The sequence below is a fragment of the Hemitrygon akajei genome, chromosome 3, assembly GCF_048418815.1.
Source record: "Hemitrygon akajei chromosome 3, sHemAka1.3, whole genome shotgun sequence".
Classification (NCBI taxonomy): Eukaryota; Metazoa; Chordata; class Chondrichthyes; order Myliobatiformes; family Dasyatidae; genus Hemitrygon; species Hemitrygon akajei.
In genome coordinates, this window is record NC_133126.1 from 162,569,460 (window position 1) to 162,592,666 (window position 23,207).

The following is a 23,207-nucleotide window of genomic DNA, read 5'->3' on the forward strand; positions in this document are numbered from 1 at the left end:
TGATGTTCACCCCTAGGAACTTGAAGCTCTCAACGTCAGTTCATTGACGTAGACCAGAATATTTGCATTGCCCCCCCTTCCTGAAATCAGCAACCAATCAACCAATAAAATGGTGTCTTGATTAAACCTTTCCCCTCAATGCCATTGAGGGAAAGGTTGTTGTCCTGACACCACGTTACTAAACTCTCTTATCTCCTTCCTGTACTTGGACTCATCGTTATTTGAGATAAAGCCCACTACGGTAGTATAATCTGCAATCTTGTAGATCTTCTCTTCATCTTTTTTTCTCCAGACCCTTAATATTAACTGAGGGGGCTGTGGACCCCAGGTTGGGAACCCCTGTTGCAGATGATACCACTATATCATCCACAAGTTCACAAGGAGGTTGAGGTTACTGTGCAAAACAAAAGTGGAAGATTGAGAGATTTTGGATGTTAAGGAAATCAAGCCAAATGACTTTTAGTAAAGGAAAACGGCAGGATGTCAAAAGATCAGTCATGATCTTGGTGGACGCCAGAACAAGCACAAGAGGCCAAGTGGCATATTTCTGCTTCTACATCGTACGCTGTTCCAGAAATGGCAAAAGATTTTGCTGGAATCTTACAACACTCCAGTGGAGCTTAGGAATCCTTTGCTTGCATCTTCAGAAACAGCTCTATTTCCACCTTAAATATCTCTGTTTTTCCCCTTTCAGGGTTCTTTTGAAGACCCTGACCTGGAGTTACACGCTGACTTCAGTTCTTTGCAGGAATGGGACCCGTTCTTGGGGTTCCATGACTGGCCGTTATTCGACATGCCAAGGGTTTGGCCTGAGAGTCTCGATCGTGTTTGGAAGCCTAAGTTATCGGGGCTCTGGAGACGGATGGATCGAGGGTCGGTGTCACAGCAGGAGACTTGTGTGTCGTCCGGGAGGCTGGAAAATCTTTCACTGTAGGCCCGAAGACCCGAGGTTTTTGCAATCTTCAGACACAGAGCTCAAAAAAAGCAACAAAACGGACTTTTAACATCAAAAACCAGTGGGTTGTTGTTATGTCTCCCGCTCACTGTGAAAATGGGGGACACCTCCCTCTCCCTTGCCAGGGAGAGAGAGAACCTGTGGTTTGTCGAATGTCGGATGAAGTGCAAAGTCTTTGGGGTAACTTTGGTCTGCATCTTTGCTATTGCTTAGCACACGCTTGAGCTCGGTGATGGCACCGATGTGCGTTTTTTTTTGGCTGGTACCCCAAAGGGGGTATCTGCTGTTTACGTGTGGGAGGGGGAGGGGGGAGCTGGGGCAGACTTTGGGGTTCTCACGTTTAAATGTCGTTCATTCTTGGGGACACACTTCAAAAGTATTTCAGGATGTATATTGTATACATCTCTCTGACATTAAATTTGACCTTTGAACCTTTGGACACACCTTGGGTATAGTAGTACTGGAGAGATGAAGATGTTATACTCTTATTCACAAAATGTAAGAAAAAAGCCACCAATTAGGCAGCAAAACAGCAGGACAAGAGGCAAACTGAAGCAAAAATTAATGTTCAGTGCACATGGTTCAGTGAACATTAAATAAACAATGATCTACAAAATGCAATAAAAGAATGCTTAATGAAATTTCAAGTTGTTTGACAAAATAACATGTTTGCAAAACTATTTTTTGGTATCTGTGCCTCAGTGGCAGAGACCAACATTTATTCCCCATCCCTAACTGCCCTTAAGAAGCTGGTGGTGAATGGCTTTCTTGCGCCTCTGTGGATTTCCTTATAATGATATTTCTCACATGCCATTGGGCAGAGTTCCAGGACACTGAGCTAGTGACAATGAGTGAATGGCAAAATATTTCTTAGTCAGGTTGGCATGCAACTTTGCAGAGCAGCTGCAAATGGCAACATTCCCATATGGCCTTGCCTTACTTGGCAGTAGAGATCATAGATTTTGGATGCTGTTGGAGTAATCTAGGGAGGTATTTTCTCCCTGGACTTCAATTTTTAATCACGACTCTATACTGTTAAAGGTAGTTACTCACCCTTCATATTTCAAATTCAGCTTTTAGTCCATGTTAAGATCAAGACTGTAATGAGGTCCAGGGCGATATGGTCTTAGCAAACAACTAATTGAGCACCAGTGAGCTGGCGATTGGAGACTAATAATTGTCAATGATGCCATCTATCTATCATTTTGTTGATGGTTAAGAATAGAGATTGATAGTAGCAGTTGTTTTTCTTAAAGACAAGGTGGTTAATGGACGACTCATTAGAGGTATCAAGAAATTTCATTGGACTATGGAAAGAGAACAGGACAGTGGGATGAACTGCACTTCTCCTTCGCATAGCTGACCTTTTGATTGGGAATAGATATTCTGTGAGAATTTGCCAATTCTGCAAATATCAACTCAAAATCCAAAATACTTTGTGAGAGATATGTGTCTTTGACTGGGACTGCTAAACACGTGGTCTGCTGTGCCTGTTACACATGGATCCACTGAAGTCTATGAAACTGACCGCGTGTTTAACAAATATAATAGCAGTTGTCAAATACTCGTGCATACCTTCAGTGATCACAATTAAATGTGAATTTCTCTTATTTTATTTCTGAATCATGTAGTCTCTTAGATGTGTAGCCATATTTGTGTAAAATTCATTTTCTCCAAAATACATCTCAAGGTATTCATACAAAATTGAATAATTCAAACAAAATGTTTCATTGTTTTATGATTTACAGCTGAGGAAGAATTTTCTTTAACATATGATAGTTGAGAAAAAGGCCAACACTTAGTGAGGTATTCACAATCACTCTGAACCTCTATCATTTATCTGTTTCAAGGTCATTCTGGGCTGTCAGGTGGTTATTAATAAAAATGTAAAGTGGATGTTTAAAGCTTCTAGTAAGTGCTCCATTATGTGTTACAGTTGGAGGCATTTTAAACTTTTATCTTTAAACTATTGTTATACTTTATGTACAATAAAAACTTGGTTTGGATTTCTCAAACATTACAGTTTGTGAATTATTGTCTCTTGGTCAAAACTGCAACACCATGTTAGCTATGGAATAGACTTGATATATTCAAGCAAAGTCAGAAAATACTGGAAACACTTAACTAGTTAAATGGTATCTATGAAGAAGAAGACCTGATTTCCAGCACCTGATGTATTTTGCTAATGAAATACTGGAGCTCATTCCACAGATGAATTTCAATCTATTGGCAAGAAAAGGGTACTGCAATGATTCAACGCATTTATAAATTGGCCGTGAACTGGGTTTTAACATAAATCAATGCGTCTATGAATCTTTATGACAGAGCAAAATGCATAAAGCTGCAGGTAGTAAGTACACCAAAAGAGATTTAGATTCGGTTTAAGGTTAGAGCCTCAAGCAGAAGAACTGGAAACTATAAGCGTTACAAGACAGTGGCCAAGGCATTTTTCAAACATAAAATAGTTTAGATTAAAACTAGACATATTCCCACAAAACTATATTTAACTGAATGAGAACAGTCATTAACATGCAAAATAACTTAGAAATGATATCTGAAACAAAACTGAAGCCTGTATTTATGATAAGTTCAAGATTATTGTCATTCAACTGTGCATACATATATCACCAAATGAGACATTCCTCTGGACTAAGGTGCACAACACAGTACAAATAACTCACACATAACACAAGCTAATATAACCTCAGCAATATTAGCATATAATAAGGTGCATACAGTATAGGATACAAGTTAAAAAGTAATCAGGATAACACTACTGACGGTCCATACATGATGAGACCTGGGTGGTGGCCAGGAGTTCAGTAGTTTCATGGCCTGGGAGAAGAAGCTGTTTCCCATCCTAGTAGTCCTCGACCTAATACTACATTACCTCTTGACTGATGGTAGGGGGTTAAAGAGATTATTGGATGATGGGAGGGGTCACTAACAATGTATAAGGGTCCTGTGTACACAGTGCTCCTGATAAATGTATCTAATGGGTGGAAGAGAGACCCCAATGATCCCCTTGGCTGTCCTTATAATCCTTTGTAGGGACTTGCAGTCAGATGTCTTTTAATTCCCATACTAGACAGCAATGTAGCTGGCCAGGTGGTCAGGACACTACCAATGGTGCTCCAGTAAAAAGCTGGTTAAAATGGAGTGGGCGGGGGGGAGCCTCACTTACCTTAATCTCCTCAGAAAATGGAAATACTGTTGTGCTTTCAGGGACCAGGTGAGATTGGTTATTATATGCACTGCTAGAAACTTGGTGCTCCTAATTCTCTCCACGGAGTCACTGTGTATGTGCAGTGAGGAGTGATCGGCTTGCACCTTTCTGAGTCTACAATCATCTCTTTAGTTGAGGCTTAAGTTGTGTTCACACCGTTCTACCAGCTGCTCTATCCCATACCTGTATGGCGTCTTCTTGTCGTTGTGGTTGAGGCCAACAACTATTGTGTCATCAGCAAACTAGATGATTCAGTTTGAACTGGATTGCGCTGTACTATCATGCATTACCAATGTGAACAGTAGCATGCTGAACATTAAGCCTAGGGTATGCCAGTGCTCATAGTGATGGAGCTAGAGATGTTTCTGCCAACACAGACTGACTGTGGCCTTTTTGTCAAGAAATCCAGGATCCAGTTAGAGAGAGGTGTTGAAGTACAGCGTGGACAGTTCACCCACCAGCTTCTGAGGTATGATCATATTAAATGCCGAGCTGGTCAATAAACAGCATCCTGGTATATAGGGCACCATTTTCCAGGTGGGACAGGATGGAATGGAGAGTAGAGTCTATATCATCATTAGGAGACCAATTTGGGCAGTAAGCTAACTGGAAAGGGTCCAATGCAGCAAGAAGAAGGGATTTAATGCGTTCCATAACCAGTGGCTCAAAGCACTTAATTACTGTTGAGGTCAGTGCCACTTGTGGTAGTCTTTGAGCCAGGTTACTATCGCCTTCTTGGGCACTGGGATGATGGAGGCTGCCTTGAAGTCTGAGGGGACAGTGGACAGTTCCCGAGATGCTGAAGATGTCTGTTAGAACCTCAGTTTTATACTCAGAAAGTAGAGAAAAAGAGAGAACATATAAATATTTAGGGAGAAATGACAAGAAATCTATGACAAATAAGTCAAGGGAAAATCATGCTCTGTTGCTGACTAGAAAAGCATAAGACCAAAGATATTAAAGTAGTATTTTGCAATTCAAAAAGGTTTGTGGCAATGGAATATTTAAGGATAAAGTCAAGAATCTGAAATAATAAACAATCTTAGTTGCAGGGGAGAAAGAAACTCTACGAAAGGCAGCAGACCACAAAATTGTGAATCAAAGAGTAGACAGAAAGAACAAATAGTACAGGTGTTAACTGTAAACAAATCCTTGGATATGGAACTAGTACAGTGGATAATAAGCCCATTCTACATCCAGCCCTTTTACAGCCCATTCTGTAAAAAGGCTGGATGGTTTGGAGTTTGTAAAATATGTGGATAGTTTTTTGTAGCGATACATAGAGGTACCAACTAGAGAAGGGGCAGTTTTGGATCTCCTGTTAGGGAATGAGATAGGTCAATTGACAGAGGTATGTGTTGGGGAGCACTTTGGGTCCAGTGATCACAATGCCATTAGTTTCAATATAATTATGGAGAAGGATAGGTCTGGACCCAGGGTTGAGATTTTTGATTGGAGAAAGGCTAACTTTGAGGAGATGCGAAAGGATTTAGAAGGAGTGGACTGGGACAATTTGTTTTATGGGAAGGATGTAATAGAGAAATGGAGGTCATTTAAAGGTGAAATTTTGAGGGTACAGAATCTTTATGTTCCTGTTAAGTTGAAAGGAAAAGTTAAAAGTTTGAGAGGGCCATGGTTTTCAAGGGATATTGGAAACTTGGTTCGGAACAAGAGAGAGATCTACAATAAATATCGGCAGCATGGAGTAAATGAGGTGCCAGAGGAATATAAAGAATGTAAAAAGAATCTTAAGAAAGAAATTAGAAAGGCTAAGATACGAGGTTGCTTTGGCAAGTAAGGTGAAAATAAATCCAAAGGGTTTCTACAGTTATATTAATAGCAAAAGGATAGTGAGGGATAAAATTGGTCCCTTAGAGAATCAGTGGACAGCTATGTGTGGAGCCAAAAGAGATGGGGGAGATTTTGAACAATTTCTCTTCTTCGATATTCACTAAGGAGAAGGATATTGAATTGTGTAAGGTAAGGGAAACAAGTAGGGTAGTTATGGAAACTATGATGATTAAAGAAGAGGAAGTACTGGCGCTTTTAAAGAATATAAAAGTGGATAAGTCTCCGGATCCTGACAGGATATTCCCTAGAACCTTGAGGGAAGTTAGTGTAGAAATAGCAGGGGTTCTGACAGAAATATTTCAAATGTCATTAGAAACAGGGATGTTGTCAGAGGACTGGCTTATTCCTCATGTGGTTCCATTGTTTAAAAAGGGTTCTAAAAAGGGTTCTAAGAGTAAACCTAGCAATTATCAGCCTGTAAGTTTGACGTCAGTGGTGGGTAAATTAATGGAAAGTATTCTTAGAGATGGTATATATAATTATCTGGATAGACAGGGTCTGATTAGGAACAGTCAACATGGATTTGTGCATGGAAGGTCATGTTTAACAAATCTTATTGAATTTTTTGAAGAGGTTACTAGGAAGGTTGACGAGGGTAAGGCAGTGGATATTGTCTATATGGACTTCAGTAAGGCCTTTGACAAGGTTCCACACAGAAGGTTAGTTAGGAAGGTTCAATCGTTAGGTATTAATATTGAAGTAGTAAAATGGATTCAACAGTGGCTGGATGGGAGATGCCAAAGAGTAGTGGTGGATAACTGTTTGTCAGGTTGGAGGCCGGTGACTAGTGGTGTGCCTCAGGGATCTGTACTGGGTCGAATGTTGTTTGTCATATACATTAATGATCTGGATGATGGGATGGTAAATTGGATTAGTAAGTATGCAGATGATACTAAGATAGGTGGCGTTGTGGATAATGAAGTAGGTTTTCAAAACTTGCAGAGAGATTTAGACCAGTTAGAAGAGTGGGCTGAAAGATGGCAGATGGAATTTAATACTGATAAGTGTGAAGTGCTACATTTTGGTAAGACTAATCAAAATAGGACATACATGGTAAATGGTAGGGCATTGAGGAATGCAGTAGAACAGAGTGATCTAGGAATAATGGTGCATTGTTCCCTGATGGTGGAATCTCATGTGGATAGGGTAGTGAAGAAAGCCTTTGGTATGCTGGCCTTTATAAATCAGAGCATTGAGTATAGGAGTTGGGATGTAATGTTAAAATTGTACAAGGCATTGGTGAGGCCAAATTTGGAGTATTGTGTACAGTTCTGGTCACTGAATTATAGGAAAGATGTCAACAAAATAGAGAGAGTACAGAGGAGATTTACTAGAATGTTACCTGGGTTTCAGAACCTAAGTTGCAGAGAAAGGTTGAACAAGTTAGGTCTTTACTCTTTGAAGCGTAGAAGGTTGAGGGGGGACTTGATAGAGGTATTTAAAATTATGAGGGGTATAGATAGAGTTGACGTTGATAGGCTTTTTCCATTGAGAGTAGGGGAGATTCAAACAAGAGGACATGAGTTGAGAGTTAGGGGGCAAAAGTTTAGGGGTAACACGAGGGGGAACTTCTTTACTCAGAGAGTGGTAGCTGTGTGGAACGAGCTTCCACTAGAAGTGGTAGAGGCAGGTTCGAAATTGTCATTGAAAAAAAAATTGGATAGGTATATGGACAGGAAAGGAATGGAGGGTTATGGGCTGAGTGCAGGTCAGTGGGACTAGGTGAGAGTAAGCATTCCGCACAGACTAGAAGGGCCGAGATGGCCTGTTTCCGTGCTGTAATTGTTATATGGTTATATAAGCATCTCAATGTAACAGATCAGGTCAGACATTTGGGATACATTTAGTAACTTGTCCAAACAACCTAAATGCTAGAGCTGGCAATGAGATAAAATTATACTTCTGAATGTTAATTAATGTCCTTGTAAGGCTAATTAACAGCAACCACGCCCATTTTAAAAGTACAGATTGGAGTTGATAAATTTCCAAGTTCCTTAAGCTGCATCACTGCCTGGTTCAGAAATTGCACCATCTCGGATCGCAAGACCCTGCAGCGGATAGTGAGGTCAGCTGAGAAGATCATCGGGGTCTCTCTTCCCGCCATCACGGATATTTACACTACACGCTGCATCCGCAAAGGATACAGCATTATGAAGGACCCCATGCACCCCTCATACAATCTCTTCTCCCTCCTGCCATCTGGAAAAAGGCTCCGAAGCATTCGGGCTCTCACGACCAGACTATGTAACAGTTTCTTCCCCCAAACTATCAGACTCCTCAATACCTGAAGCCTGGACTGACACCTTGCCCTATTGTCCTGTTTATTATTTATTGTAATGCCTGCACTGTTTTTGTGCACTCTATGCAGTCCAGTCTAAGTCTGTAGTCTAGTGTAGCTTTCTCTGTTTTTTTTTTACGTAGTTCAGTCTAGTTTTTTTGTACTGTGTCATGTAACACCATGGTCCTGAAAAACATTGTCTCATTTTTACTATGTTCTGTACCGACGAAATGACAATAAAAGTGACTTGACTTGAAAAGGAAGCCAACATCTCAGAGGATCTATCTTGGATTCAACACATTAATGCAATCACAAAGAAGGTAAGCCAGTGGCTCTACTTCATTAGGAGTTTGAGGAGAGTTGGTATGTTACCTTACATCCTTGCAAATTTTACTCGAGTACGGTGGGGAACATTCTGACCGGTTCCATTATTGCCTGATATGGAGATTTCGAAGGGGGCTACAGAGGGTTGTAGATTGAGCCAGCTCCATCACTAGCACAACCTCCCCCACTATCGAGGACATCTTCAAAAGGTGGTGCCTCAAGAAGGTAGCACCCATCATTAAGGTCTCTTACCATCTGGAACAAGCCCTCTTCAGGTACAGGAGCCTGAAGACCCACAAAACACCATCCACAAATTTACTAATCAAGTCTTGTGTATTTGCATCCAAATCAGTTACATACATAACAAATACCAAGGGTCCCAACACCAATCCCTGGGTCACACCACCAGGCACAGGCTTCATTCTGAGAAACAACTTACTAAGCCCCCTCATTATCAAGGTTCTCATCTTGATGGGAACCTCATTATCTGTCATTATCAAAGGGTTAATAAACCTTACCAGGTTTATCCTTCACCCTGATAGGAGCAGGCTGCTCCTGGACCCCATCTGTCACAATCTTAAAAAAAAAAATCATACTTGCCATTAATTCCTTTCCTTTCAAACAGCTCAGCGAACTGACCTCTGCTAAATCTTGTCTGATTCCCACAAAATTAGCCCCGCTCCAGATTAGGCCCCTGATTTGTGGACCTGCCCTATCCCTTTCCATCACAATCTTAAAACTAACAGAACTGTGGTCACTAGAGCCAAAGTGCTCCTTTACTGCCAATTCAGTTACTTGCCCAGCCACTGTTACTTAAATTGTCTAGAATTATCCTGTCCTGAATGGACAATGTATATAATACCTATATAATGACCTATAAAATCCGCTCCCCATCCAAGCCATAACACTCTTGGTAGCCCAGTCAATACTGGAGAAATTAAAATCCGCCATGAATACAACGCAATTTTTCTTACAACCGTGAGTAACTTCACCGCACACCTGCTTCTCAAGTTCCCATGGATTATTGGAGGTCCATAAAAGCCCCACTATAGTGAACCTTCCCTTTTTGTTTCTACTCACCTGGCTTCTCTGGATGATCCCACAATAATGTCATCTCTCAGTGCTGCTTTTACATCCTCCCCTATCAAATAGGCTACATCCCTTCTCTGCTTTCCTGTACCTCTGTCGTGCCTGTGGTGTCAGTATTCTGGATTACTGAGCTGCCAGTCCTGCCCTTCTCTCAACCATGTTTCTGTTATGGCTACAACATCCCACTCCTCAGAGTCAGAGTTCATCCGCCTTATCTGTCAAAGCTCGAACACCGAGTATTCCAATCCCTGCCCTTACTGTATCCCTGACCAACCTGATTACTAAACTTGCTCCACAGCTACTGGCTTCTGCCATGACTTGCTCATACTGAGAGTCCTCCTGGCCCCGCCGATCTACTTTAAACCTTCCCATGAAGCAAGTCAAGTCACTTTTATTGTCATTTCGACCATAACTGCTGGTACAGAACATAGTAAAAATGAGACAATGTTTTTCAGGACCGTGGTGTTACATGACACAGTACAAAAACTAAACTGAACTAGGTAAAAAAAAAACACAAAGAAAGCTACACTAGACTACAGACCTACACTGGACTGCATAAAGTGCACAAAAACAGTGCAGGCATTACAATAAATAATAAACAGGATAGTAGGGCAAGGTGTCAGTCCAGGCTTCGGGTATTGAGGAGACTGATAGCTTGGGGGAAGAAACTGTTACAGTCTGGTCGTGAGAGCCCGAATACTTCGGAGCCTTTTCCCAGACGGCAGGAGGGAGAAGAGATTGTATGAGGGGTGCATGGGGTCCTTTATAATGCTGTTTCCTTTGCGGATGCAGCGTGTAGTGTAAATATCCGTGATGGCGGGAAGAGAGACCCCGATGATCTTTTCAGCTGACCTCACTATCTGTTGCAGGGTCTTACGATCCAAGATGGTGCAATTTCCGAACCAGGCAGTGATGCAGCTGCTCAGGACGCTCTCAATACAACCCCTGTAGAATGTGATGAGGATGGGGGGTGGGAGATGGACTTTGCTCAGCCTTCGCAGAAAGTAGAGACGCTGCTGAGCTTTCTTTGCAATGGAGCTGGTGTAGAGGGACCAGGTGAGATTCTCCGTCAGGTGAGCACAAGCAAATTTCCCTGCAATTATATTGGTTTCTCACTGTTTTAAATGCAATGCTAACCTCCTGTACCGGGCACCTCTACTTTAGAAGAGACCTTGATGGTCCAGGAGCCTAAATTCCTGGTTCCCTGAACCAGCTTGTCAGCCATGAATTTACCCAGCCTCTGATTTTATTTCTCACCTCACCAGCTGGTGGCACAGAGCGTAAAATGGCGACACTACACTCAGGGACCTGCTTCTTAATTTCTTGCCTCACTCTGCAGGACCGCATCGCCTGTTCTAGCTACCTTTCAAAAACCTACCAGCAGTTAATTCCGTTTTTGCTAGTACTTCTCATTTTCTAAGTGAAAGTTGTATGGCAGCAGGTGCCTGACTACCTCTCTCTGCCAATTTTACCCAGGACCTTACTGCCTTGTTCAGCTCTATAAGTTAAAGATTCCTCCCAATTCTTGTTTGGGCAGTTACTACAGGCCTTGATCCAGACAGTGCCATGATACATTGCCCCAATATGGTCATGGGGAACTTTCATGTCTTAGTTGATGCTGTCCTTCAACTGCACTCTCTGTCTGCTGCCCCACCCCAATCCACCCCCACTTCCCTGTCTGCTGCCTCTCCCCTGCCCCTGTCCCAACTGCAGCATCAGGGGTTACACTGCCATTAGGCATTCCTTTTGTATTCAGTCTCCCAAGGGATTTCCCACCATGATCACAGGTCCTCTGTTGGCAATACAGAAAACAAAACCATACGGACAGCCAAGAGTCTTCGTAAGTACACCAAGACCTGACCAATATGGAATCATGGCTAATTCTACCCACGACAGTCACTGAAAAGAAGAACTAAATAACATGGCTCTGTAAAAACATATCATAGATCTCCTTATTTTAAAAGGGAGCATAAAATACTGAGACAACATTAGACTAGATTTACACATATTATTGGTTCAGTTGTAGATAAAATATTGTGTTCAGTTTCAAATGCCCCAATTTAGAATAATACTAAAACCAGAGGTCTGCAAAAAAACAAATGAGAAAAGGTACCACGAACAGAGGCTCTGATTATAATGGAAGCACTGAAAAGCTTTGGCAGTTCATATAAAAACAGAAGGTCAGGCAAATCTGGTAACAGTTTTCAAAACAGAATTACTATTGAAGTAAATAAGGAACAATTTTTGACTGACTGATCTATAGTTTGAAGTCAAAAAGAATTTTTCTGAATTTCAAATCAGAAACAATTTCTTTTCAGTTTTGCTCCCCCTCCCCCAGGAAAAAAAGTGAAATTGCACAAATGATTGAAAAAAAAGAATTGGAGGGATACGAGGACATAGTGGGCAAATGTAATTGGAACTACTTGCTTGAATGGAGAATAAACATTATGAGACTAATTGTGCTCAGTGGTCTGCATTTAATGGCCTGTTACTTTATAATTACTATACATTTTTAATAATAGAAGCAATATTCACTCAACTTTTTAGGACACTAATTAGTACTTGAAATGCAAGGTACAGGAAAAGTAAAATTGACTAAATTCACAGCTGTTTCAGAAAACAATCTGTGTATGATATTGAACATTTTTCTTTTGGTGAAATTAAATATTATTTCATAAATGTGAATTGATAGAAAAAAAAGTTGTAAATTTTGAAACATAAGTGAATCTACATATAACTGTAGTTTGTCGGTATGTTAATACAGTGATTGATAAAATCAGGAAACTGTGCAACTCAAATATTACTCAAGTTTAAATAAGATGCTTGTTACCTGAAAATGGTTCAATGTATTTGTAAGCATTCAGCAAGATCCTAGCATGAATAACTGAATGTGACATATTGCAGAATGTTGGCAGCAAGGAAAATCAAAGTCACAATAAGCAATTTGTTGGCGAGATTCATTGGGTGAAGTGATGGATGTAGAATACAAAGTTTTCAAACATAAAGAGATTGAGATAACTTGGTATAGAAAACATCACACAAGCACAGCAGAGACATTCACAGGGTCAAAATCGACATGGCAGACTTTATCTACCTCTAATCTATGTTAAATCCAAACTTGCATTTCTTCAGTCAAAAAAAAACTTAAAAAGAGTTTCACTTCACAATAACGTTAAAGACAAGAAAAGCAAGGATTGTTTACCATGGAGCATAGAAGTTTGAGCAGAGACTTAATCCAGGTGTTGAAAATTAGGAGGGCTATGATAAAGAAAGAAGAAATTGTCTCTATTAAGACAGAACCAAATGATTCAGTTTCAAGGTAACTGGCAAAAGAAACAGAGAGGAATTCACATTTTTTATACAATATGAATTTTATATAATGGATTGTGATGGTCTGGAATGCACTGAAAAGAATGGTGAAAATAAAATTAGTATCATTTTGGGTAATCAGAGGTATGAAAATCTCTTTGACCTGCACTATAAACACAGCATTTTAACAAATTTAAAACTCATATTGGGAAATTAAGAGCAAACAGTTGCCTACCCAAATTTCCTTTCTGAACGTGACCAAGGACATACAATCCACTCTTTTTTAGGTCATTTGCAAAACTTATGAGTTGAGTGCTTGTTCTAGGGTTGGCCACCATCAGCAGAACTTGTGGGCGCCAGAATTTGACATGATCCTTCCGAACATCAAGCATGAGAAGATATTTTCTGACCTGAAAACACATAACAGAATTCAGAATTTCACTGCATAAATATATTAACAGTATGAATACAGAACAGTACAGCACAGTACAGGGCCTTTGGCCCACTATGTTGTTCTAACCTTTTAACCTATTCTTAGATCAATCTAGCCCTTCCTTCTCACACAGCCTTCCATTTCTCTTTCATTCAGGTGTCTATCGAAGAATCTCTTACATGTCCCTAATAGCTCTGCCTCTACCAGCACACTGGCAGTGTATTCTATACACTTACCACTCTCTGAGTAGCAAACCTACCACTGACATCTCCCCTATATTGTCACTGGGTGGCAATGGCTAATATGAAAGGACATATTTTGACGTATGCTCTCTCGTATTAGACGCTGCCATCCTGGGAAAAAGGTGCTGGCTATGCACTCTATCCATGCCTCTTATCATCTCATACACCTCTATCAAGTTGGCTTGTCTTGCTGAATCTTTCCTTATAAGGCTAGTTCTCTAATCCGGTCAGCATCCTGGTATATCTCCTCTGCACCTTCTCTAAAGCTTTTCTAAAATGAAGTGAATTACCACAGAATAAACTACAAAAAAATCTATTTCTTGAGTGAAGTGAAAATCAAAATTGATTCTGATTACGAATTCCTCTTAGGAACACTTGTAAATCTGGACCAATTATCAAAAAATATTCCTTCATTCTTTTGATGATGACATTCTTGTACTGATATTTTGCATTTAAGTGCCATTTCCTTAGTCATCTTGACTTTCACATGGTAGGATTTCAATGAAATCTGCCTTTATTTAGTATGCAATCAATATGCACACAGTCTTACATATGTGGATTATTAAATCAATAATAGGCATTTGTAGAAAAATATATAACTTTGTCCATTCCTCTGAATGTTACTGTTAATCTGATAGCTAGATAATCTGAGACAGAAACTTGACATAGTTACTGCTGAAATGAAAAGTAACTTCTTTCCCCAAATGGGCAATCAATAAGATCTAATCCTGAACCACGGCAAATTTGTTTAATTAGCTTTTCTTCTATAGAAAACGTTCTTGTCGTACTTCTGCAAATATTTTCTCCTACTTCAGTGCAATTAAATCTTGCAAACTTTTCCAATATTCAATTTATTTTGCATTAACATTAACAGGTCCATAACAAACTAACAGAACACCAGTTTTGAGAAAATTTCATCTGAGAGGTTTCTCTGCAAATATTGCCTGTTTCCCATGTTGTATTTTTGATTCAGATTATGAGCACCAGCAACACTTTAGAGCTAATTACAATGGCCAATCTGCCTGTATTTTTGCATCATCAAGTGATGGTAATGAAAAAAAGTTTTATTTACAGATTTCAATCAACCTCAGCTAACTGTTAAAATTAGATTTGATCAGGGGTACAATTGTACTAATGATGATTTGTTAAGAGATCTATTACACAAATGATTATATTGCAGAATTAACATCATCTCAGAACAGTTTCTATAATAGTTATCCGTACCTGATGGAAGATAATAGCTTGGCTGATATAACCCCAGCTGCTAGAGGGTGATACATAGTGAAGGACCACCAGCAATATCAGCATGAAAGCAATACTGGATGAAGCATATATTGGGCTGATCAAAAACATCATAATTCCACAACCAATGATCCCCAGAACGCATGTGTGCCAGGTGAAGTAACGGAAGGTTGGTCTGAGAAGAGAAAAAATAAATATGGAAAAGAACAAATTAGTTGAAGAGCTAATGTGATGCGTTCTACAAATTAAATATGCCATTTTTCAAGGGCAGTAGAATATTATTGACTGGAGCAAATACAAGCTGCATTATGCACTGTCCTATCCCCCACAATCTCACTTAATTAACAACTCCAGAACAGTAACATTTGAAAGCAGGTGGAGAACAGACGTTTTACTAGGTGAACAGTATGCTTTGTTCCATAAATAAGTCTGGAGGCATTTTGCTTCCTGAGTAATAAATATTGGGTGGGAGATACAAGGGGTAAGGGCCTTGTTACTTTTTTTCAAAATAAGGTATAAACAAGTTATATCAGCTTCTTTTTTTGCAAGAAAACAATTTATTCCATATTACTAGAAGAGAATGGCAATTGATTGAAATTTCAAATGTTACTGCAAGATAGTTTATGCTTTTAATTCTTTTAATTCAAAATCACTTCATTTGAATTATCTATTAATTTGAATTCCTTTCAAGCATAAATAGCCTTGAGTGCTGTTTGATTTAAATGTGTTAATACAGATTACTATATAATTTTCAAGTCATCCAGACTTAGAATTAACAGGAATAGTCTTTACAAAAATGCATAAAATCAGAACTGAAAATGTTATAAAAGGAAGGTTATACATACAATTTTAGACAGGAAAATTAAAATCAAGATTTATATAGCCATTTCTTTTGATTATAAATTTTAATCTTTAAAAACAAAAGCAACTTTATGTATTGTCTCTAAACTCAATAGTTTAGTCAGACATTTAGGTAATAGACTTCATCACATTATGTATGGTGCCCCAAAGCTACCAATTTTAAAAAAGTAAATATGAACAAATTTATTCCCTCGGTAGGGGCTCAATTCAACATCAGAACAATAACAATTGTATTATAAGTTGTTCATACTGTATATCTGTCTTTCTGAATGCTCTGTGGTGAAATTTTTCCAGCTAAGTCAAATCACCACAAGAAGCAAATTCAATAAAACCAGAGATGCCAGATACGGCAAAGAAAATGCAATGCAATAATAAGAGCAAAAGCTAAGCAGCTAGTTGTTTATCAAGTAGACAGGAAATGCACATTTACTATAACCTGAGGAGAGTTAACAAAAAAAACCTTAACAGAGAGATTTAAGTAACAATTCAGTTATAGCAGAGGATTCAATGAATGATTGTTGTAAAATCTATTCAGCACTACAATTTATGAATACAAAGAGTCTTTAATATGTAAAAGTATCCCAAGGCTCTTCATGGAAGCACTAAAGAGAATGGATACTATTTGTTCGTGCAATGTATTATCGAATTTACAAAACCATTAAGTGACCAGATTTGCACCTCAAGCTACAGAAATATGTGCAAAAACTTGAACAAATGGAGAAGGTGAAGAAGAGATTTAAGACAATATAGCCAGGATTGTAACATTTTAGCAATACGGATACAATGGGGTTGTTTCCTTTGGAACAGACACAACCAAAGGAAGAAGTAAATCTGGTGTAAGTTGGGTCTAGATGAAGTGAACATGAAAGTTACTAGAGCAGGGGGAGCACGAGGAAATCTGCAGATGCTGGAAATTCAAGTAACAATCTCTTACTATCTTTCCTTTCAGTTAGTCCTGATGAAGGGTCTCAGCCCGAAATGTCGACATTGCTTCTCCCTATAGATGCTGCCTGGCCTGCTGCGTTCCACCAGCATTTTGTGTGGGCTGCTTGAGCGGGGGAGGGCAGGTCAATAACTTTGGGGCACAGATTTATATAATTGATAACAGGGATTACTGGGAAGCTGGCAAAAACATTTCCATCTGGAGTTCAGCAATGGCAGCTCAATATTGCAGGTTATGGTGTTTAAAGATCAGAGGGTGGGAGAAAGTTAAAAGAGGGGGAAATAATATTGGTTAAGGAATCAAATACAGACATAGCAAAACAACCTGACCTGCTTGAAATAACAGTTATTATGATTTGAAGATGAGAATGAAAATAAGTTGGGCACTATTGACCCCCAGACAGTCAGAGTAAGAAAAGGAAAGCAATTATCAAAGGTTCACATTATTGAAGTATACAATTCTGAAACTCTTCTTCTCCAGATAGCCACAAAACCAAGAACTGCAGCATGATCATCAACCCCTAAATCCCCCTGACTGAACAAAAAAACACCAACAAAAATGGAACAGACACATTATGTAGGGAACTTGTACTTACTTATTCTGACAAGAAAAAGGATACTTGTCCTGTCAGTTCAATTTCTCTCTTCATTAAGTCCCGATAACCCTGCTACTTTATTTGCTTGTATGTTCCAGCAAATCTAATTCAATTCCTGATTATCTGTCTTTGAATCTAAGTCTCTAAATAATTATTACCAACAAATCACTTGTAATCCAGAGGAACCAACACACTGGGCCACTGTTACACCACCATCAAGAGTGTTTGCTGTGCTATTCCATGCCCTCACTTTGGAAAGTCTGATCACTTGCTGTACTTCTACTCCCTGAGTACAGGCAGAGACTGAACACTGCAGCACCAGCAGTGAGAATCAAAAAGGTTTGGACAAGGGAAGCACAGCAGAGCTTACAGGACTGCTTTGAATCGGTAGACTGGACTGTATTCAGGGATTCATCTTCGAGTCTGAATGAGTACGCCACAGTTGTCACAGGCTTCATTAAAAGTGTGTGGATGAGTGTGTGCCTACAAGGAAGATACTGTACATACCCAAACCAAAAGCCATGGATGAACCAGGAGGTTCGTAGTTTGCTGAGGGCTAGATCTGTGGCATCCAAGCCTGGCGACCCAGGTCTGTACAGGAAAACCAGGTACGATTTGCGGACGATTACATCAAAAGCCAAGGAACAATTCCAAATGAGATTAGAGACAGAATTGGAAGCACGTCTGCTCTGGCAGGGTTTACAGGCCATTACACCCTACAGCGAAACCTAACATCATGAAAGGCTGTGATGCTTCACTCCCAGATGAGCTCAACACCTTTCAAGCACGCTTTGAAAGGGAGAATAAAACTACAGCTAAGAGGATCCCTGCAACATGCAGTGACCCTGTGATCTCTGTCTCAAAGGCCAACACCAGACTGTCCTTCAAGAGGGTGAACAGGCCCCAATGGAACACCTGGAAGGACTCTAAAACCTGTGGGGACGTTCCAAGACATTTTCAATCTTGCATCCTTAAAGTCGGAAGTTCCCACCTGCTTCAAAAGGGCAACAATTATCCCTGTAGCCAAGAAGCGCAGGGTTAGCTGCCTGAATGACTATCATCCAGTATAACTCACATCTACGGTGATGAAAAGCTTTGAGAGGTTGGTTATGCCTCAGCAAGGACTTGGACCTACTGCAATTTGCCCATCGCCACAATAGGTTCACGGTGAATGAGCTCATCGGCTCTTCACGTGACCTTGGATTACCTGGACAATACAAATACCTATCTCAGGACGCTGTTTATTGACTGCAGCTCAGCGTTTGACACAATCATTCCTCCAGTCCTGATCAAAAAGCTACAGAACATGGCCCTCTGTAACTGGATCCTCGTCTTCCTCACCAGAAGACCACAGTCTGTGCAGATTGGAAATAACATCAGGGATATGCAGCCCACTGCTCCACTCTCTCTACACCCATGACTGAGTGGCTAAGCACAGCTCAAATGCCATCTAAAAATTTGCTGATGATACAACCATTGTTGGCAGAATTTCAAATGGTGATGAGAGGAGGTTAAGGAGCAAGATTTATCAACTAGTTGAGTAATGTCGCAGCAACAGCCTTGCACCCAGCATCAGTAAGACCAAAGAAATGATTGTGGACTGCAGAAAAGCAAGATGAGGATACACACACCAGTCCTCAGAGGGATCAGAATTGGAAAGAGTGAGCAATTTCAAGTTCCTGGGTATCAATGTCTCTGAGGATCTAACCTGGACTCAAAACATCGATACGGCTACAAAGAAGGCACGACAGCAGCTACTTTAGGAGTTTGAGATGATTTCGGTATGTCACCAAAGACACTTGGAAATTTCTACAGTTGTACTGCGGAGAGCATTCTAACTGGCTGTGTCACTGTCTGGTATGGGGAGGGAGTCTACTGCACAGGATAGAAATAAGCTGCAGAGAGTTGTAAGCTTAATTAGCTTCCTCATGGGCACTATCCAGAACATCTTCAAGAAGCGATGCCTCAAAAAGGCGGCGTCCATCATTAAAGACCCCCATCATCCAGGTCATGCCCTCTTCTCACTGTTAACATCAGGTGGGAGGTATAGAAACCTGAAGGCATATACTCAATGATTCAGGCCCTCTGCCATCTGTTTTCTGAATGGACACTGAACCCATAAACACTGTCTCACTACTTTTATTATTTCTATTTTTGCACTACTTATTTAATACAACTATTTTCTATACACACACACACACACACACTGTAATTCATGTTTTTTTCCATTATTACGTATTGCAATGTACTGCTACCACAAAAAACAACAAATTTCATGATATATGTCTGTGATATTACACCTGATCTGGATTCTGGTAAGTGATAATTTACAGGAACCAATTCACTAAACAGCGAAAAAGCAACAAACTACTGAAGAGAACATCTACAGATGCTGGAAATCCAAATGCTGGAGGAACTCAGCAGGTCAGGCAACATCGAAGGAAAAGAGTAAAATGGTCGACGTTTCGGGCCAAGACCCTTCATCCGGCAGCCCAGTCAGCGACAGGAGCAGGCCACAGTGACAAGGTTTCTCCCAGCTCAGTAACGCTTGTTTAAAAGTACAGAAGCAACAAGCGAGGCGGCCATTGTTGGGAGTAGGCCAGTGGTGAGAGCAGGAGTATCAGGCTTTGGCTCAAAGGAGGCTTCATTCGGAAGAGCCATTGGCTCTGGGTAAGTTTCTGCTGAGGTTCCCTTTTTTTCCTCTCATTGTACCTAGTGTAGTAAATGGCTGTCATGTGTTCTTCATGCCGGCTGGTGGAGTCCTGTGAGAACTACATCTGCATGAAGTGCATCCAGCTGCAGCTCCTTGAAGACCGTGTTAGGGATCTGGAGCAGCAGCTGGATGATCTTCGGCTTGTACGGGAGAGTGAGGAGATCATTGATTAGAGTTTCAGGGAAGCATTCACCCCAAAGTTGCAGGATGTGAGTTGCTGGGTGACTGTCAGGAGAAGTGCAAATGTGAACAGTCAGTTAGCACAGAGCACCTCTGTGGCCATTCCTCTAAATAATAAATATACCACTTTGGATGCTGTTGTGGGGGATGACCCTCCAGGGGAATGCCATAGAGACCGGACACCAGGTCACCGACACTGAGCATAGGTCCGTGGTGCAGAAGGAGATTTTCCAACACTGAAGGAGAGATTGTTTTCTTGACACCACAATGTCAGAGAGATGACTTCTTCCCTGTAGGCCACCTTGTTATTGTTTGAGATTAGGTCAATCAATGTAGTGTCGTCAGCAAATTTAATGAGCAGATTAAGGCTGTGGGTGGTGACATGATCATGGGTATACAGGGAGTAAAGGAGGGGACTTGGTACACAGCCCTGAGGGGCTCTTGCGTTGAGAGTCGGAGGTGTGAAGGTGAGGGAGCCCACTCTTACCATCTACCAGCAATCTGACAGGAAGTCCAGGATCCAGCTGCACAAGGCAGGGTGAAGGCCGAGGTCTCTGAGCTTCCTGTCGAGCCTGGATGGAACTATAGTGTTGAATGCTGAACTGTAGTCCAAGAACAGCATTCTCACATAAGCATTTCTCTTCTCCAGATGTTTAAGGACGGTATGCAGAGCAGTGGCTACTGCGTCGTCTGTTGATCGGTTGTGTCGTTAGGTTAATTATAGGGGGCCCAGTTTGGGTGGTAGCAAGCTGCAGATGTAATCCTTGACCAGACTCTCAAAGCATTTGCTTATTGTTGAGGTGAGTGCGACAGGACGCCAGTTGTTCAGGCATGTTACCTTGGTCTTTTTAGGTACAGGGACAATGGTGAATAATTTGAAGCAGGAGGGCACTCTACACTGGGAGAGGGAGAGATTAAGAATATCTGTAAATACACCTGCCAGCTGTGCTGTGCACATCCTGAATACTTGTCCTGGGATACCATCCTTGTGACTGTCCACTTGTTGGAAACATCTGCGTGCCTCAGCCACAGAGATGACCAGATTGCAGGTTGTAGCGGTGGCTTTCCTCAGAGGCTGGAAGTTAGTTACATCGAACTGAGCGTAAAAGCCATTGAGCTCATCTGGGAGAGAGGCCGTGATGTTGGTGGCACCACTATGTTTGGCTTTGAAGTCTGTGATGATATGTAACCCTCACCACCATTCTCGTGTGCTATTCGTTGTGAATCTTGACTTAGTCTTGTCCTTGTATTGTTTCACAGCCTTGATAGCTTTATGCAGATTGTAACTGCTTTTTTGAGCTCTAGCCGATCTCCAGTAATGTAAGCACGAAGTCACGCTGTAAGTGTTGCTCACACGGAACTACTGATCCAGGGTTTCTGCTTCGGGAAGACCCTGACTGGGGGACAACATCATCGATGCACTTCCGAATGAAGCACGTGACTCCATCTGTGAACTTGGAGACATCCTCGTATGGAAGGCGTTCCAGTCAACGTCATCGAAGCAGTCCTGCAGCATGGAGGCCGAATGGTCGGACCAACAGTGGACGGTTTTAACTATGGCCGCCTCTTGTTTCAGCTTCTGCTTGTACATCGGCAGAAGCAGGATTGAAGAGTGATCTGATTTTCCAAAAGCTGGGCGAAGGAGAGCTTTGTAAGTGTTGCGGAAGGGAGGTGATTAGGGAGCTTAAGATAAAAGAACCTTTAGGAAGCAATGATCACAATGTGATTGAGTTCAACTTGAAATTTGATAGGAAGGAAGTTTGACAAAGCACTAGTTCAGTGGAGTAAAGGAAATTACAGTGGTATTAGACATATGAGTACACAAGTCACCAGATGAATTGCACCAGAGAGTTCTGAAACAGGTAGCATTAGAGATTGTGAAAGCATCTTTCACAACTCATTGGACTCTGGCATGGTGCTAGAGGACTGGAAATTACAAATGTCACTCCATTCTTCAAGAAAGGAGTAATGCAGCAGAATGTTAATTATAGACCAGTTAGCCTGACCTCAGTGGTTGGGAAGATGTTGGAGTCAATTACTAAGGATAAGGTTCTGGAGTACTTGGTGACACAGGACAAGATAAGACTAGTCAGCATGGTTTCCTTAAGGGAAAATCCTGCCTGATGAACTGTTGGAATTCTTTGAGGTGATTACAAGTAGGATAGATAAAGGGGATGCAGTGGATATTATATTATTTGGATTTTCAAAAGGCTTTTGACAAAGTGCCACACATGAGGCTGCTCACCAAGTTAAGAGCCCGTGGTATTACAGGAAAGTTACTTGCATGGTTAGAGCACTGACTGATTGGTAGGAAGGAGTGAGCAGCAATAAAAGGATCCTTTTCTGGTTGGTTGCCAGTGACTAGTGTGTTCTGCAGGGATTGGTGTTGGAATAGCTTCTTTTTATGCTGTATATCAATGATTTTAATGATGGAATATAAGGCTTTGTTCCCAAGTTTGCAGATGATTTGAAGATTGGTAAAGGAGCAGGTAGTTTTGAGGAAACAGATAGGCTGCAAAAAGACTGAGATTAGGAGAATGGGCAAGAAAGTGGCAAATTAAATACAATGTTGGAAAATGTATGGTCATGCACTTTGGTGGAAGAAATAAATGTGCAGACTATTTTCTAAATGGGGAGAAAATCCAAAAATCTGAGATGCACCATCCAGAGACAGAGAAGCAGTTTCAGCAACAGGTTACTATCGATGCAATGCTCCTCAGACAGGATGAAGAGGTCAATACTCCCCAATGCCATTAGGCTTTACAATTCAACCGCCAGGACTTAAGAACTTTTTAAAAGCTATTATTAATGCTTTTTGAGATGGTGATTTAGATGCATATCATATTTTTTACTGAGTTAAGTATTGTATGTAATTAGTTTTGCTACAACAAGTGTATGGGACATTGGAAAAAAGTTGAATTTCCCCATGGGGATGAATAAAGTATCCATCTATCTATCAAAGAGAC

The 23,207-nt window shown here is 40.8% G+C and overlaps 1 protein-coding gene across 1 annotated transcript in view; it reads right to left on the reverse strand.

Annotated features, from left to right (window-relative positions):
• The window catches only part of LOC140725572 (solute carrier family 12 member 9), a 112,164-nt gene that overhangs the window by 10,984 nt on the left and 77,973 nt on the right, over positions 1 to 23,207 (reverse strand). Inside the window, exons 10-11 of the mRNA XM_073041191.1 lie at positions 14,932 to 15,124; positions 13,268 to 13,442 (exon numbers count right to left, since the gene is read on the reverse strand). Coding sequence (XP_072897292.1) covers positions 13,268 to 13,442; positions 14,932 to 15,124 — 368 coding nt within the window. The remainder of the gene's footprint in view (positions 1 to 13,267; positions 13,443 to 14,931; positions 15,125 to 23,207) is intronic.